General features: G+C 35.4%; 1 protein-coding gene across 2 annotated transcripts in view; it reads right to left on the bottom strand.

The window, feature by feature from the left end:
* The window catches only part of LOC134528276 (unconventional myosin-Va), a 138138-nt gene that overhangs the window by 67245 nt on the left and 52705 nt on the right, over nucleotides 1-18188 (bottom strand). The window contains exons 1-2 of one of the 2 annotated variants that reach the window (XM_063361757.1): nucleotides 7755-8635; nucleotides 545-652 (exon numbers count right to left, since the gene is read on the bottom strand). In XM_063361757.1, the coding sequence (XP_063217827.1) occupies nucleotides 545-652; nucleotides 7755-7916 (270 nt within the window). In that variant the 5' untranslated portion in view covers nucleotides 7917-8635. Of the gene's footprint in view, nucleotides 1-544; nucleotides 653-7754; nucleotides 8636-18188 lie in introns of those variants that run through there. The other variant, XM_063361758.1, reaches the window with a different exon arrangement.

Genomic DNA, 18188 nt, shown 5'->3' with positions numbered 1-18188 from the left:
GCTAAAACAGGGGTGGTACAGGCTATGTTCAATTTGAATTTTGTGCAGCTGCCCAAAACATTCTGATTAGCTAGTTTATGTCCGTAGCCTATTAACATGTCACCAATGACATTTAGTGTGCGTTTATGGGCACGGCTGAAAAATTTACAAAATTAAAAAAAAAGTATTAAGTACTGCAAAATGAACTATAAAAGCTTAGCCTGTACCAAAGCGCTCCCCCACCCTCTCCTTTATCAATCACTTCACACACTTTTGAGAGAACACACAATGAAAAAATAAAAATTGGTATATTGATAGAAGATGCAAAGAATTTGGGTGCCAAAGTAATACCACTAAAGCTCTTCGTGAAAAGAATATGTTTCTTTCTTTCTAAAAGCATTACTGTTTTAAATTTTGTGGGTACTGTTACCAAGTTACTGTAATTAAGGTCCTGGAGACATTTAACACATTTTAAAAAATGCATCCATCGAACAAATTACCTACAAGACCTCAATTTCGCAATTTCGCCAAAGACATTGGGTGAAACTTTGCACAACAAACTTACGTTTCCATTGTCTTCTGTAATGACTTTGAGTACTTTTCCTTTGTAGTCGTCCACCACCTCCGCTCCTTCCCAAACCTTCTCCGGGTGTTTGATCCATACCCTCGCACCCTGCGGAAAAAAATTAAGTTCCATCTCACTCAATGTTGTGTGCCAAGTATAGATTTGGACACAAAAACAATTTTCAACTCAAACAAATAAATAAAATTGTTACACAGGAATCTTTTATAGGCCTCTATTGTGCAACAGAAAATTTTAGAATACCAATAGCCGAGGGAATTTACACACACATATACATATACACACACTTAAAAATATTGTTTTATATTTATTTTGTTGGATAGTATAAATGTTTTAATTAAACAGTAGATTGCAATTTATTTGTAGTCCTAAAATCTAAGTAAATTTAAATATCTTCAGAATGAAGATGTTTACGAACCATTGTTCGTAGGTGTCTTAAGTTATTCCACACAATACTATTTTTTTAAGCAACTGACTTTTCCTTTAGAATTGGTATTGATAACAAGCATCACCAACAAACACCCATAACCTCCCAAGTAATATTAAAAATTCCATCAAGGTAACATACAGTTGCCAGACTTTCAAAAATTTGTTTTGGCAGAGCTCCAAGTTGATGTATCTGCAAGTTTAAATCACCTAAAGTTGATGAATGTAATCAGCATGCACCAGAACATCGCTCAAAGGATTTCCGTGAATCACCACTTCAAATTAAACTTCCTCTCGAAGAGCCCCAACAATGTTGAGTTGAAGCAGACATTGTAGAGTTTGTGATCGGTTTGACGAAACTGTCTGTTTTAAAACTGTTATATCTGTATGTGAATTTCTTTACTTCTGCTCTCGTTAGAAAATTATTAAATCACAGTATTGTTCTTTTCATTGTTTGAACCATGGGTACCACTTTCTTCTTCTTACTTACTAAAATGGACAACAAACACCACTTTGAGAGGAAAATGGTAAGTTAGAGGTTTACAAATTAGAACTTGAGAAAATAAGCTTAATCGTGATTTTGGTTGCAGCAATGACACATTAAGGACCAGGAAGTGTTAACAATGCATACACCTGTTATACGGCGTTAATTTGTGAGACTTTTTAAATAGCAGTTTGAAAGGTGAGGAGAGCCGTCTAGTCTAGTGTAAGCTTTGGCTAGTGTAATTTTGGCGGTGACTGTCCGAAAAGGAACTGAGCAGCAATTAATAGGCATGTGATATCAGCCCCGCGGAAGTAGTAAATATCTAGGGTGTGTGCGGAGGCTAAAAAATGTAGGTGAGCAGACAACTCTTGACACTATATTTGGCGGCAGTCGTAGGGCTGCAGATGACCCGGACGAGACTGACTGCTATCCGATGAACTCTCCTCAAGGAATGGGTAGTCTGGTTGGATTGCAGGGAGACTGTCCAGACAATCACCAGACCACAAAGCTGTGAGTGAGAATGTCTAGTTTCAGCCAGAGGGCTGGTCCGACCCAACTGACGAGACAGGCCCAATGAAGGGAGGCCGGCGCCACACGAGAGGAGAGAGAGTAGAGGCAGGCCTGGGCCTTGTGGGTCCCCGAGCTACGATCACCGCGACAAGAGCCCACTCGCTACGACTGCTGTACGGGAGTCCCGGCGAGCGCAAGCTGTGAGCCACAGTGCGACACCAACCGAGCGAGTGAGCGGTTCAGCATAGAGCACCATCCAGGCACATTGGAATTGGGACTATGAGGCCCCGACCCAGTCAGCATGAGACTGGAGGAAGGAGTAGCTGTTGCTACCTCAACAGTGGAAGAGTGTTCAGACTGGAGCGGCGAGGAGCAGCTCAGCACGTCATTATTTACGAGCAGCGAGTTCCTGAATCGACCTGCGGAGCAGAGTTGCTGCACCAGGCAAGAGTCCGAGGGAGCTAGCGTCCACACCGAGGGGAAGGCCAATGAGTAACAAGGCAAGTATTCACCTACTTGTCTGCCCACAGACCCAGTAAGGCCTATCTTCACATTAAACTAGTAGTTAAGCTATATTGCTGAATTGTTGTGAGAACCACTTCGCACATTGCACCAGGTCCACTATGATTGTAACCATAAAGTAACGACAAACTATTTTATAATACCTACATCTTGCCATTCTAGGGATGAAAGACTGTAAAGAAGTGGCCATATAGGTCTTTCGATTGGGCGAGTCTGATCTTTGTTCAACTTAGTTGCTCCCTATAGAGAGGGGCTAACTTAAACTAGTTTAATCCAGGCCAAGATAAATTTGTTAATCTGTGTTTGTATGTAACAGTGGCCATGAGACACAGTTGTTACCATGAAGGTGCAGAAAACAATGCAACTGCGAGGCCACCCACATGATGAGAAATATTTATTGTACCAGTAAATTATGTTATATTAAATCTGTTAGCTCAAAGATCAGGTGTTGTGGCATGTACACTCTACAGTGTTCCCAACCATTGGTAATGAGTCCAACAAGTATTAATTTCAACCAATCTACCTGAAGTTCAGATATTTCTTACCCAATATCACACACTTATAAAAAATGTTGCCCTCACTATGTATTTATGAAGTTTTGTATTAAAATTTTATCCTTGCTTGAAGGGTTACCTAGTTTTCTAAACTTTTAAATACAATAAAAATGAAGTGGATTATAAAATTCATTTAGTTACACGGTTAGAGAATGTTTCTTTACACGCACAAGCCATTCATCCGGTTAAATATAAAATGTAATTTCAATGTACATTTTAAGTTTTATTTAACTAATAGGAAGATTTTAATTAAACTGCCCACATCTTTTTTAGATCAGTTACACATTGTTTAATGTTATGTCATGAATATTAGATTTATAATTTTGCATACATTTATGGAAAGCACTACAACTAATATACTTTATTTTCAAATTAGCTTCTAGTAAAGATTATATGGTTAATAAATTATACCATAAAGATCAAAACATCAGTTTCTTATAGGAAATAGTCTTGTGTTTCTAGATAATCTATTACTACTTTTTTCTTTAAATATTCTTACTTTGTCTTGGGTATAACAGCAAAAGTAATAATGATTTGTTATTCAAAAATAAATGTTGTAAATTTACACACACTGAGTGTTTAATTTTGGGTGGCTGATATTTTTTGCAGAGTCCTCGAAAATTAACCAAAACAACAAACATTTAGTGTGTGAGGGTTCAAAGTATTTAACTTTTCAAATTTCAACCAACAGTTGTATCTTTAAAAGAAAACTGATTTTATTATATTATAACATGAAATAGACACTGACAAAGGTTGCTCCAGCTAGATTCCAGTAAAAATACAATGTACGAATCTAGAGTATCCAATATGATGAACACTGACAATAGTTCATGATCTTCACAAGTTCAACTAAGTATTAAAAAAAAACAACTCTAATTTATTATCAAATAAAGTTTGTTTTGAAGTTCCAGACTAGTTCAATTCAGTGTTACACCTCTAATCTAGAAATGTTCTGTGCATAGATATATAGTGTGTATTTAAAAAAAAAATTATAGATCCAGTCAAACTGAATATTAAAATGTTCTCTGGCAGCTTTAAGAGCCAGAACATAGGTACAGGATGTGACAATTTTTTTACAACATGATGGTGTCAGTAAATTGTGTGTTAAATGTCAATTCAATATGGCCTACCTTGGCAGGCGCTGAACAGGAACGCACTATTAACACAAGTAATAGTTTATCACTTAGTTTCCGAGGCACGCAGATCACTAACGTATCACATGTTTATTACCGCAATTATTTTATGCACATTTGTGCTGCTGCACTATAGTTGGGCTGTTTTTTTCAGTTCAGAAAAGCCTCACTGGCAATGTTTCAAATCCCAGCATGCAACGGGCCAGACACTTCCAAAATTTCAAACAATGCAAGTGTTTGAAATTTTGAAGCGCCACGTCGCCCAAGCAGCAGCCAATCACATGTTGCCATTAAGAATCGCCGCCACACACACACAAACGGTTTATAATTACATACACGCTATTTATGTAATCATATAATTTGGTCTCGCTGACGTAAAGTATAAAATAATCTCCAAAAACCAAAAGAATGTTCAAAATTAATTATTACAATACATGTAAACAAACAACAAAGTTTACTTGCTGGTAGCTCAGTGTGTGTGTGTGTGTGTGTGTGTGTGTGTGTGTGTGTGTGTGTGTGTGAGGGGGGGGGAGGGAAGGGGGTCACAGGTGCACAGTTTAAAAAAATTAATGATTAAACTTTGGGAATCAACAGTACTTTTCAAAAGCAACAAAAAATGTCTTGAATACATTTTTTTCAAAAATTCCTTGGTCCAGGAGATATTCGACATTATGTTTTAGCGTGGTTTTTCAAACATATAAAATACTTAGTGTATAAAAATGCTACTAATTCCGATATACTGAAGTTAGGACAAATATAAAAGTATTATTTGGAATTGCTCTAGATATTCTGTCAAATTTTTTATTTTACTAATTGAGGATCAGTTAAATTGTTCAATAACCATTCAAACATTATAGAATTTAATTTTTTTAAATGTAAAAAATTTGTACCTTTAGTGGATTAAAAAGAAAAATGCCATCAACTCAATTCTACAAAATGTTTCCTTCCCTCCATATAAAATCCCATACTAACAAAGTTTTCTAACATACAAAAATCAATTTTAACCTTACAACATTGTTTTCTTAACTGGATATACCAATTATTAGTCACCTAAGATGAAGTTTTCGTGGAATTTGCGAAACTAAGTTTTTTCTTAATTGAGTAAAAGTACAAAATTTTTCACAACTTAAATTACTGAAATTTTCAAATGTTTGAATTTATATTGGCTAAATTTTTAACCAACTCTGAAGATTGAAAACAAGATTGACAGAAAATTCTCTTTAGAATGGTTCAATAGGACTTGTAACGTCAGTATATGTAGTTAATAGCATTTTCATACAGTAAGATAGTGAAAAGTTGACCAAAAAAAACAAAACTGAAATCTCTGTAGAACTAAGGAATTTTAAAAAAATGTTTCAAAGGCATTTTTGGTTGCTTTTGAACAGTACAATTGATTCCCACAGTTTTATCATTAAGAAATTAAGACACCTGCATACAAAACTGAGGATTTAATTTAATATTGTTAGCCAGCATCACAGTTAAGAACTTTCAGGAAGCTCTGAATGAGAGGCTAAAACTAACACGCCTCAGAAAATGACAAACGTAATTTATGCTAATTCACAGTGAAGGCTAGCTTTTTCTTCCTGATTTTAAAGCACCAACCTAGCCTAATGGCCTTCGTGACCTTGACAAATGAGCCACCACAGGCTCGAGAAATTTTTTTATGGCATCTGGAAGTGGAGACGATTGGCCATGAGATCACAACATGCAACCTGTTAGATGTTGCATAACTCTGGGACACACAGCACAGAAAACAACGGCACACAAGAAATAAGAATAAATATTAACAATTTAGGAATGAGCCAATCAAATCCTTTGATAATATCAAATATTTAGTAGTCAAAAGATTAGATACTTGAGGATCAATATTTGAAGAAAAATATTTGAGGAAGGAAAATTCAAAAAATCAAATACAAGTACCTGTGTAGTCATTCATCTCTACAGATGCTATCAAAGAAATGGTTGCTTCTTCCACCAGCTACAATGTTTTTATGGCACAAAACAGAATTCTGTATATAAGCCCTCTACTAAACATGTAAATATGCTATTTTTTTATTTTAAAAATAAAAATTTATGGGTCGAAAATTTTTTTTTAAAACTTTAATTTGTGGTTTGGCACTTTTATTATTTTATTTCTGACTATTGAGATTTAGATTTAGATTCGGACATGGGGACACTTTCAAGAATCAAATTCGAGATTCAAATTTGAGAAAAAGTAACCCATTACTAATTCAATTAAAATACTACATCCACTCCACAGATGATTGTATACAAGTTAGGAAATTTCAACATAACTACATTTAAATTCATAAGCATTATTTAAGCACTTTTACTCTTATTCTTAGTATTTAACCCAGGTTCATGATTATATAATCTTAGTTACTGTAATAAACTAATTTTGCTATATATTATCACATAATGTTGCAAGAAAAAGGTTTTTTGTGTATTTGACAATATAATTTAGGAGCAGTAAACTTCACTACAGGATAAAAATATGTACATTGCCTCAATTAAAAAATAACTAAATTAAAAAGATTATTATTAAACTTAGAACTCAAAAATCAATTCTTTTTACTTTTTTTTCTAGCATTATGCAAAAAAGATTGAAATTATTAAAAAAAAATTACTAACAAGATTTTTTGCAAACTTAAAAACAGGCTTTTCAACCTTACAAAATTATACTACTAAAGACATCAAACAGAGGATAAATGTTTTATAATAAATATTCATGTTTCGAAAGCTAATCAAGCTGGAGATAAGAATATGAATAATAAACATAATAAAAAACTATCCATTCCTTTTGACCACTGTTTAAAATCCATTCTCTAAGAATAAAAAGGAAAAAAGTAGAGGGAAGGATAAGTTGTTTCATAAAGAAAATAATATCTCCAATTATACTGAAGTTGGAGGTAAGAAATTTGGCATGAATAACTTACATAAAAAATGTTATTAATGTTTATCCATTTCTTAAAATTTCATTTCTTAAAGGATTGAAAATGGGATAATAAATATTATAGCAAATATTTATGTAATTTCTTTTAAACTTTTCAAGATTACAGTGCCATGGGTTTTAACAAGGACGAGAGGCTGGTTTTATAAATTTAGTTTTATGAATCTACTGAAGTGTGTGGTAAGATCTAAGTAACACATTATAAAAATTTATATTAAATTTATTTTAACTTTTGTTTGAATTTACATTCTAAATAAGGCATAAAAAGGGTATTTGTGCAAGCAAAAAAGTCCCATAATATATTATATTGGTTATTACTTTGAGTAATAAAATATACTATACATTTAACTTTGCGTTACAGGACTTAACACCTGTAAAGTCTCATTTTGACAAAACTCTTACACTCAATTAATTAAAAGACTAATCATGAGATCTCGCGATGACACATTTAACACAAAATTCAAGAATGGAATATTTAACTATTACACTATTCATACTTAATTTAATTACTGAAATTAGTGCAATCCTAGGAGACTAACCTTTGAAAGTAATAGGCAAAAAAAGAGAGGTGAGAATTGATTGTAAAAAAAATAAAAAGAAGTGAAAAACTTACAGCATTATACAGTACTAGGAACTCTGTCACTACAGCCCACTGCTGAAACCGGCGAACATGTTCCGCTGCAAATTTCTTTTCTTTCCTGAAACGGTCTTTCCACGATTCTGCAGGTATCTGGGACTTAGGACCCGACGGGCTGTATGGTAAAAACTGGAGCATTGTTTGAAGTTCACACGTTCTCACAAGTCTACAATTTTCGGGAGGGTGCGTACAAAAAAAAATCTTCAGAAGTACGAACACTAATTTATAAAGTGTACTGTTTAAGCTTTGAAAAATTTGTAAGCGCACTTTCTCAACCAAGCTATTACACTTTTCTAAATTAAAATTTCAAAAAGAAGGAAACTATGAAAACTTGCAAAAAAAACTAAATTCATAAAAATTTATAAATGTTGCATTGTTGCTGTTCTAGGTCACTTAAGTGCACTATCCCGAGCACATGCTGACATGTCTCTCGTCACCGCACCGCAGCATCGCATACGTAATACGAAACCCAGAGCTCACCAAACCAGTTCTAGAGAATATGACACTTTTGCGGAGATTCTACACCCACCACACATGTGCCACTTTTCACAGTTCGTGAACTTTTAAAGCAATACAATTCCAGCCGCAAAGTGCTAGTGTAGTAAATTGCACATACATTGTGCGATAAGACTTTTGAATATAAAAATAAAAATTGAGGTAACAAGTTGTATAACTATTTATAATTTAACTTAAATCACTTCAGAATATTCAAAAAATCAAACACACTAGAGTTCAGGTCTGCGTAAGTCCTCCAAAGAAGTAACACTCAAGGATGTCTTAACGGTTATGTAAGGAGCTGGAACTGATAATTAAGCCGACCACTTTCGCCTCACCGGCCGGCCACCGAGCGACTGACTAGCCCAATCAGGCACGGAAACTGTTTATACCGGCAGACAACCCGACCGAGCCGAAGGGGGAGGAGGAAAGGGGGAACAGACCGGCCATGGCAGAAACCTTCCAGCTACCAGCCGAGAGAAAACCTGTTATGCATGCACAGGTGTGTGAATGTAAATAAGCCCAGCATAGAACAACTGTGCCACTCATCATTAACTTCACAGCAAGTGTCAGACAAGATGAAGACAGCTGTTCAGGCAATTGCTTTGGCATCTCACATCAGTTAACAGGGAACATAAAAATTACAAAACATAACACCCAGCACTAATATACAATCATGACAGCAAAACGATCAACAAAAACAATCAATCATCATAAATAATATAATCATTTTTCACATGAAATATCAAGGAAATAGATACAATTTGACAGAACATGTAAATTACTTCACCATTCAGATCACACCTACCGCTAACAAAGGAAATACTCATGACTCGCATGGTTAAGTTCACTTAACTTGGTAAATAGTAAATATATTTTCATGCATCATTCAAATGAAACACTGAAATAGTTTTAATTTGTAGCTAGAAATGTTATGCTACTGTTACGGGGATACTAGAGGCGAGGCAACAAGGCAGCCAGTTGGCTCAGCATGCCGGCCTGCCGGGGGGGGGGGGGGGGGGGGGGGGGACAGGGGAGGCGCCACCTCCCGCCACAGGCCGATTAGGAGCGGCCCCTCTCTCTGTCTTGAGTGTTCGGCACGTTCCCAGAGAAGCGTCTGCGAGGCATAACTAGGACCCCGATGTTCAAAGAGCTTTGGATGTTAAGTCTGGGATTCTGTTGACGAGACACGTCAGAGGGCTACTAGATCCATCCAGGTCGGGACTTGGCAGGTATTTGGGACAGAGGCCAGCCTGCGGAGAGTAGTGTGGTACGTAGTGACAAGACACTAGTGGCGACACCAGCGTGTGTGTGCACGAGTCTGGTGGCAATGCCGGTGGTTCCTCGTAGTGTTCTGTGAGGCCAGTGAAGTGAAGAAGGTGAGTGAACCCTTGAGCAAAAGTGGACGCCGAGTGACGGGCTTCATGTGCGAACATTGGTGCACTGAGGACCGAAGCATCCGGGACTGTGCTGTGTGTGCGATGGACGGAGTGAGTAGTGCAAGGCAGTGTATTGGGACAGATGTGCATGGTATGAGACTGGCAGTAGATAGAGCCACTGTCTAGCCAGAGGGAAAGTAAACTGTGGATGAACTGAAAGAGTGATTAATTTGTGGACAGACATTTTAAGTGCTTTAATTTGATTAATAGTTTAAATAATAGTTAATAAATAAAACTAAAGTTAATTAACTGGGCTATCCTTTCTGGACCTGCCTTCCCCACCTGTAAAACTATTAAAAATTATTTTCAAATTGTTAAATAAAAGTTTGCATTATGTTTTGATACAGGGTAGTGTGCAACAGTTATGTATACATTGGGACAGTAAACTAAATTGGGAACCACATACACACAATGTCAGCAAAAAGGTTGTAGAGGGTCTTATCTAAGTATGAAATATTTGTCCCTTACCTAACACTCTATTCTGAATTTTTTTAAGTGTGATATAATATTGTTTGATAGTATTGGCTAACTTAAATTTCAAGGATTATAATTCATCAAATAAAGCCATCAGAATAATTACAAATTAGCTGCAATGTAGGAACATACTATACACCTTTTTGTGAAGACTGAAATTTTAATTATAATATTGTATATATTGGAATATATACTATATGTTAAAGTAAATCTTGAGTGTTTAATCTAAATAAATTATTTACATTTTTTTATTATATTACGAGACAAAGATATATTTTGGACTATCCACATTAGACTTGCTAAAAATAAAAAAATTGTCAATGTGGCAATAAAAATTGAAAGTATAATTCCAAATGATGTTTAATTTGCCTTTAATGAAATACAAAATTGCTAAGTAGTAAAGAAAAATTATTTTCATTGATTAAGACTATTTTAATATTTAAAAATATGTTTTAGCAGTCTTTTGGAATGAACTTAATTTTATCATTTTGTACTAATGCGCAATTTTCTATTGTAACAAATTGTTATATGAGACAATAATTATATTGAATAAAAGAACCGACATTATTAGGATTTTAAGTATTCACATATTAGTAAAAGACTTAAGCAACTGTTAATGCAAATATTATAAATTCACTATTTTGATGTATTTGATTCAGTTGTTTAAATGTTCAGAACAAAATGCATATGGACATAAAAAATGAAGCAATAAAACTGTAAACAGAAAGACCAGAACAGGAACTTAACACCCATAAAGGCAAAACCTTTTATTAATTTTGGTAAAGAACTAAACATTTATTGTAGGGTTACTGCAAAAATGTAAAAAATTACAAACACTATGAGGCTGCTAGATGTCTGAAATGGGACTTGAATCATGACCACAGAGAAAGGAGTCAGATACACAGACTCCTAGACCAACAATCAGTGGCGGGATGATGCATGCAATTGCACCCCCCTCCCACCACACGAACAGAAACAAAACTGGTGTGATAAAAAATAATTTACTCTAGGCCATCCCTCAACTTTGAAGTCTCTTCAAGTTTTCAAACATTTTCAGTGATATTGGTCAGTTTGTAACTTCTGTTGACATGACATATCAGAAATCCAATAAAACACCCTTATAAGTGTTAATATTTTTAAAAATTTTAGACTCCCCTTTTAACTCTGATGTATTTCCATACCACCCACACCCCTCCAGACATCATGAATTCCCCTCCCCTACTCCACAACCCAATACGAAGCTAGGTCTATCACTTCACCATTACCAACTTTTATAAACGTAGAGCATTACAAATTATATTTTATGTGCATCTCTCAATTCTATAATACTATTAGTTAATTACTGAAAACACATTTACAATCACTGTATATTAACAAATAACTACATACAGTCATCAATTCTAAATTTCTTTGAGAAAAAGTATAAAAGAAAATAATCACAGTTACCTTCCAACAAACAAAGTGAAAATACAATATCTATATAATATCTTAGTTAACAAACTTTTTTTCAAAGTCATTTTTTAAGAAGATTTTGAACTGATTCACTAACACATTTAACTGCTTACTTTATTTTAATATTTTACATTAAAATATAATTGGATACATTTCATGGAACTGCTCCGAGGAACAATGTTCCTCATCAAGTATCCAGTTTATATCAAAGCTTTATAATGCATATATTCAAAATCAAAAATATTTTGAACTTTACAGTTTCAAATCACAAAACATTAAACTGCTTAATTTGTTTTAATACTTTAGGATAAATTACAATAGGATTTGTTGCACAGAACAATTGCTCTGGGGAACAAGTTCCTCAAAGTTCCTTAAAGTTTTATACGTATTTTCAAAATCAATATATTTTGGTAATTCTACAGCTTTGCATCACAAACACAACCAATTCCCTTTATTTTAGTATTTTATTTTAAAATACAACTGTATAAACAATAAAGGACACATACTCAACATTCTTCACAATTTAAATTTTTAGAATTTTCACATGCTTGAACTGATTTTGTGCAATTTTTAAACTAACATCACTTATAGAAAGGAATTTCACAGTCTTTTTCTGAAATGATTTTGGGAAACTTTGGGAATACCAATATCATAATGGCTAGGCTGGAGAATGGAACCCAGACCCCCTGAAATGTGAGTTCAGAGTGTTACCACAGTGCCACTACGCTCCATTACATTACATAAGGTATATTATCCACACTTCATAATCGTTTTTAGTTTATTGATTAAATGAGGCTATTCTACATCACGATTCCGTAGCACTACTGATGTCACCAAGACTGCAGGACAAGCATGGGATTAAGGGGGTTTTGAGTGGAGAAGTACAAAAAACACTATTTTTTCACATTCATTTTTTAATATTATGCTTTTTTCAGTATGGTAAACTAGACTATAATCTCTCACTCTCTCTCTCTCTCTCTCTCTCCCCCCCCCCCCCCCCGGCTCTATGGTCTATTTTGCGATACCGATATTTCAATACCAAAGAAATAATGTCTGGAGACGTTACAACTTATGGTGATATCATGGAATATAAGAGTGTGCTATAAATTTTACAAAAACTTCATGACACTGAAAAATAATAGTTGCAGGAAAAGTGGTCAATTATGAGTAGCAAAATACCGGTAGGTATGTATTGAAAAACAGACTAGACCGGGTGGGACTGTAGTCTACTTCACAGTACAGAGAAAAAATTCTCAGAAAGTCGAATTTTCAACCAATTAAATTACTGGTATCGCAAAATAAAGTAGACTAGGTGGAACTAATATACTTTATGATACCAAAAAATGTATATCACAAAACATAGTAGGGTCAGGTGGGGTAATTGGGAACAAAATTGGATGTTTTTACCTTCTCATTAACACCAGGACCATGCAAACCATGTTAACACCTTTTTTTATGCATACACTTGTTAATACACATTTTATTTAACTTTCCTACATGTCTAATATAGAAATCTGTTTTTCTGATGGCCTTATTTTTCATGTTCACAATTACCCCAGAAATTCCCAATTACCCCATAGGGTAGGGGGTAATTGGGAACGGTTACTTTTTCACCTATGGCTATTAAATGAATCAAAATCCTCATTAAGAATGATTTTAAAGCCTGTTATGACTTTAACCAACTTAGAACAATTTAGCTCTTTGTTCACAATTACCCCAAGTAATGTTCACAATTACCCCAACTCATCTACTCATCAAGAGGTTACCACATAAACTTGACTGCGAAAATGGGAAAATTATGCACACTTTAATGGGAACCAATAAGTTACAATAATTTTCAACAGAATATTTACTGGGTATAAAAAAAAAGTAACATGAAAGTAATGTGCAAAGAAAAAACAAAATGTTTGTAAGACTAGGATATTCTGAGGAACACATAACCAACTCTTCAAATTACATTAAATTATCATACATAATTTTACATTTCCTTTACACTGACACGACCATTGAAGTTGTACAGTTTTTTTCTACCTTCTGTAATGCATGATGGAGTAGGCAAAACAGCTTTCACTTGCTCCATGTTGACGGAGAATTTGTCGTTTTCTATCAACGTGAACTTAGATTTGGATCCATCAGTACTTTTTAGACCAGTAACCTCCAAAAGGGTCTCTGGCTTGCTTTCTAGCCTTTTGCAGATGTTCGGTTTTTTTTTTTTAGTGAAATCTTGGGGTTGCGACGCATGAATGCTTGATACCAATCCTCACCCGGTTTCCCATCAGCGAATCTTGTGATCATTCCAATCGTTTGAATGTACTGCTGCACAAGCTCTTTAAGCTCTGCTTTATCACAAGGATAACCCATTTGTGCCCTTGCTATCAAGCACTTTACAAGAGTTTCTTCTACCTCTTTGGGCAAGTCAGTAGGTCTTCCTGCCCCCAATTTACTAATATCGGTTTTTCTACCTTTGATGCGGTTGAAAAGAACTGTTTTGGGAACCTGGTACTTCTCAACAGCTGCGAGGTACGTCAATTTGCTGTTGAGAATATCATTTACAGCTTGGGTCACATCTTGGATGGTGTAAGAGGGTGGAGCCTTTTTCCTAACGTATGTTCTTGGCATCCTTTCGGTCACTGCAACAGTCTATTTATCAAAACACTTTATTATTGTAGCAAAAACAATGTTTTTATTAATTTTGAGATGTGAAAAAAAAGTATGAAAAATTGTTCCCAATTACCCCTAAGGTCAAACTCTCAGGGGTAATTGAGAACATCCATACAGATGGTAGTAAAAAAATAACTAAGCCACAAGCACAACAAATTACTATTAATTGATCTAATAAGCAACAATTAATACAGTGAAGGACACTTACATGTGAAATCCGTAGTCACTAGGTGCTATTAACTGACGGACGTAAAATTCATTTTCAAAACATTGTTGCACTGTTTATAACCTTACCATAGCACTGTCAGCTGAAGACTGGAAAAAAGCGGGAACTCATTCTACCACTTCATAGAGATATTGAACTAATAGTTTACACAGCTCTTTGGTTCTCCAAACCCTCACGTCAGCGCTAGTGGCGCCTGTTCCCATTTACCCCTGATTCCCAATTACCCCATTAATTATTATTTATTTAAATACCGCTATCGCAAAAAAATACTAGACTGAGGGACTGTTCTTTACAGTTCGGTACCCAAAAACTATTACTTTCTAAAATAAAATACGTCACAAATTCTGCGTAGAAAACTCTCTACCAAAAATGTCCAGGTTCCGCTTCTGGGCCCGTACGAACGAAGGCCTACGTGAAGTAAAGTGGTAACCGACTAACGCAAGTTTTCGTGTGTATCAAACGTAATGAGAATACTTTATTATTATTATTTTTATTTTCGTGATTACTTTACAAAACGGCGCTCCGCGTCGCCATACTGCTGAAGGCCCAACTACAACAGTCCGTCGCTCCGTACCTGTGGGCGGTCCGTGTCATAATCTGAATGGCGTCACCCTGTCGAACGGAAAAACGCCCCGTCTACAATTGCGATGTCCGACGTCCGAATCTACTGGTTTCTAAAGTATTCACTAGATCGCAGTTGGTATAGAGCCAAAATTAATTTGTTCCGATCGTTTTTGTTTATTGTTTCGATGCATTGTAAAAATGAGTACGCAGCTAAGATTTGAATATTCATGATGGCGGGGCCCGGTTACACATAAACTGTTCCAAAAACATAATCAGTGTAGACGCCGGTGCGTATAGCTACATGTCATCGGCATACTGTCAAAAGTGATTGGAAATGGCGAATCTATTCCCGGTTCTCGGAACCCATGTTTGGCACTGGTAACAGTGTCAGGCATGTAAAAGACCCATCTTTCTCCTAACCAGGATAACGCCCTAGCGGAATCATATGCCTGGGGGAGTAATGGTGAATTTTATGAGGTGTGAACCTAAGTTACATGTCAAAAGTGACCAGTCAAAAAGTTGCAAAATTGAATAAGTTAACTTTATCAATTTTTATAAACAATACTTTTTTTCTAATGTGACTTGGTTAAAATAATTCCTTATTTACTGATTGAGATACTGACGTAAGCAATTTTTTTTTTTAGTCCTTTATTAAACAGATAGTAATTTAATCTTTTTTTTTCTTCTCATTTTAGACTTTCATTTTTGGCAGTATACCGACGATATTACTTGCTACGCACATGATCGACGTATTTTGAACTCACGTATAGAACTCAAGAGAAAAATTCCTCGCCCGAAAAGATTTTCCATCTTTGGCCGCGTGCCTCTGATACGCAATCTCTTCCTTACCGCCCCTCTTTCCCCTCCCATTGAAAGCTCGCAAGTGTTTGGCCCGCACTATAATTATCATACACTATAATTTCTACGCTTCACCATCGCCGACCAACGGCGCGGCCTTGAGAACTATTAGGCTGCCGAAAGAAAAGAAAAAAATGTGGATATTTAAAAATCCTGTTCACGGACACGGAAAATGCCTACTAGATTGGCCCTCCCATCAGCCATATGTCAAGCACAAGGAGAGCCAACCTCGCGGGGCGCGGCTAGCCCGGACTAACTTGTCACGGACAAGCGCCTAATATGATAGATAATAGCAAGGTAACCTTCGTGCTTCAATTAAACCTGACAACTGCTTTGCATACACGTTTCGTTCATAAATAAAAAAATGTTTTCAGTATATGAACCGAAAAAAAATAAATTATTGTTTTGTTGTTCAAAGTATCTGTTTTGTTATCATCGATGGGTTCGTCTGTTTGTGTGCTGTACAAGTGTTTTGTCTTTTTTTTTCTTCTTTTCTTGTTAGAGCTGTCTCCTCGTTCAGCTCCCTGTGCTCGTCTGTGCGGTGATATGTTTTTTTTTTTTTTCGATTAATTCCTTCCGCTAATTCTCTGTACTGTCCATTTAACATTTGGCATCCACTTATTTTGGCTTGTTTTTCTGTGTGTGTATGTATTCACCCCTTTTTGTCCATTCTTGTGTTTTACATCTGTCTTCCCCATTGCACGTCTTTCAACAAAACTAAAAATAAATAAGTTTACCATCCCCACCAACAAAAGGAAATAATTTGAAATCGAACAGCAGGCAAAGTGATTCTATACCTCACCCACCTCGAAATGAAATTCTGCGTACGTTCCGGATTTAAAAAAAAAAATACTATTTGAATAAAGCCTGCACATTGCTTCTTACCGAAGCAAATCTTAAATGAACGAGATTGTCCGAATTCCCCTGAAGTATATACTTACACATACTCGCCCCGGAGGTGACATCACAAGGGCTGTCCGGACTTCAAGTGAAGTATGTTGGCATGGGCATAGATCAGAGGCACCCCCCCCCCCCCCCCCCGCCCCGGAACTAAGCAGCCTCCTACTTTTCACTGAGGGGGGGCCCCGCTTTCGTTTGCAAGATCTTGATAAACGTAGACGTCAAAACTATGTTTTATGAAACATTTTTGTATATTTAGTCTATTCAGAGGTGTTTTGTGTGTTAAAACCCACGCGCTAAACTCTCGAAACCCCTCCCCCCCTCCCACCTACCACCCTTCTCACCGGAAATTTCCACCGGCCCCCTTTGCAAATCCTTCAGATTCGCACCCCTGTATGCTGGTTAGCAAGTAAACGAAAATGTATATCTTCTCGCGTACTTACAGGTAAATAATCGTAGCAAATTTTGAAAATCAATTTTGTAGGTTATATTTATTGAACATTTTACTAACTTAACTTTTCAACAAATTCATGCACACACACAGACCGTAACTTACGAAGCAAATGTAGAAACTTAAGCAAATTGCCAAAATATTTTAAGTATTAGTAACATAGTGTAAACGTTTACCACTGCCAGTTTAATTTTTTTTTTTTTCGGAATTCAAAATTATTGAGAAAAAAATTCGTAACCTGTTTAGCTGTTAATGTTATTTCCATAGGTCATAAAAGTACAGATGTGTAATGAGTTATGTTACGACCTTAAGCACAAACCAGTCTCCGGCCAACCGGCAGAAATGCACTTAAAAGTCGTGACAGTAAAGACCTCGTAAAGAAACGAAAGTAATGCAAGTTTTTTTTAATTAATGCCTTATAAGATATACTTCTTTACGCGCGTTTTTTTTTAGATTTGTGCGCACCATGAAACGAAATTTCCTACAGTATAAAAAATAAGGCTACATACATATAAAAATTATATATGTGCTTTTAAATCTTATACTTCAGTAATTGATATTGAATAGGCTACTGGTTCATATAATTACAAAAAAAAAAAATTGTGTATTGTGAACATAAGTGATAGAAATTGTGTTTATAAACTTTTTCAAGTGTATTAATTAATTAATTTATTTATTTATTCAATTTTTGTTCTGTAGATCCCATACTGAGGTAAGGACTCCGGGATACCTATAGAACAAGACAAAAATTACAAATATATACATATATACAAACAAACTGTACAACCACAAAAACTAAATATTACAGAGTACTTTTACATTTCAAAAGTAAGAAAGAGAGAATAAAAAAAAGAAAAAAATGGGTACATAAGAAATTGTATAAACTGAAG

Source organism: Bacillus rossius, chromosome 1 (assembly GCF_032445375.1).
Source record: "Bacillus rossius redtenbacheri isolate Brsri chromosome 1, Brsri_v3, whole genome shotgun sequence".
Lineage (NCBI taxonomy): Eukaryota > Metazoa > Arthropoda > Insecta > Phasmatodea > Bacillidae > Bacillus > Bacillus rossius.
This window is presented reverse-complemented; position numbering and strand designations above follow the sequence as displayed.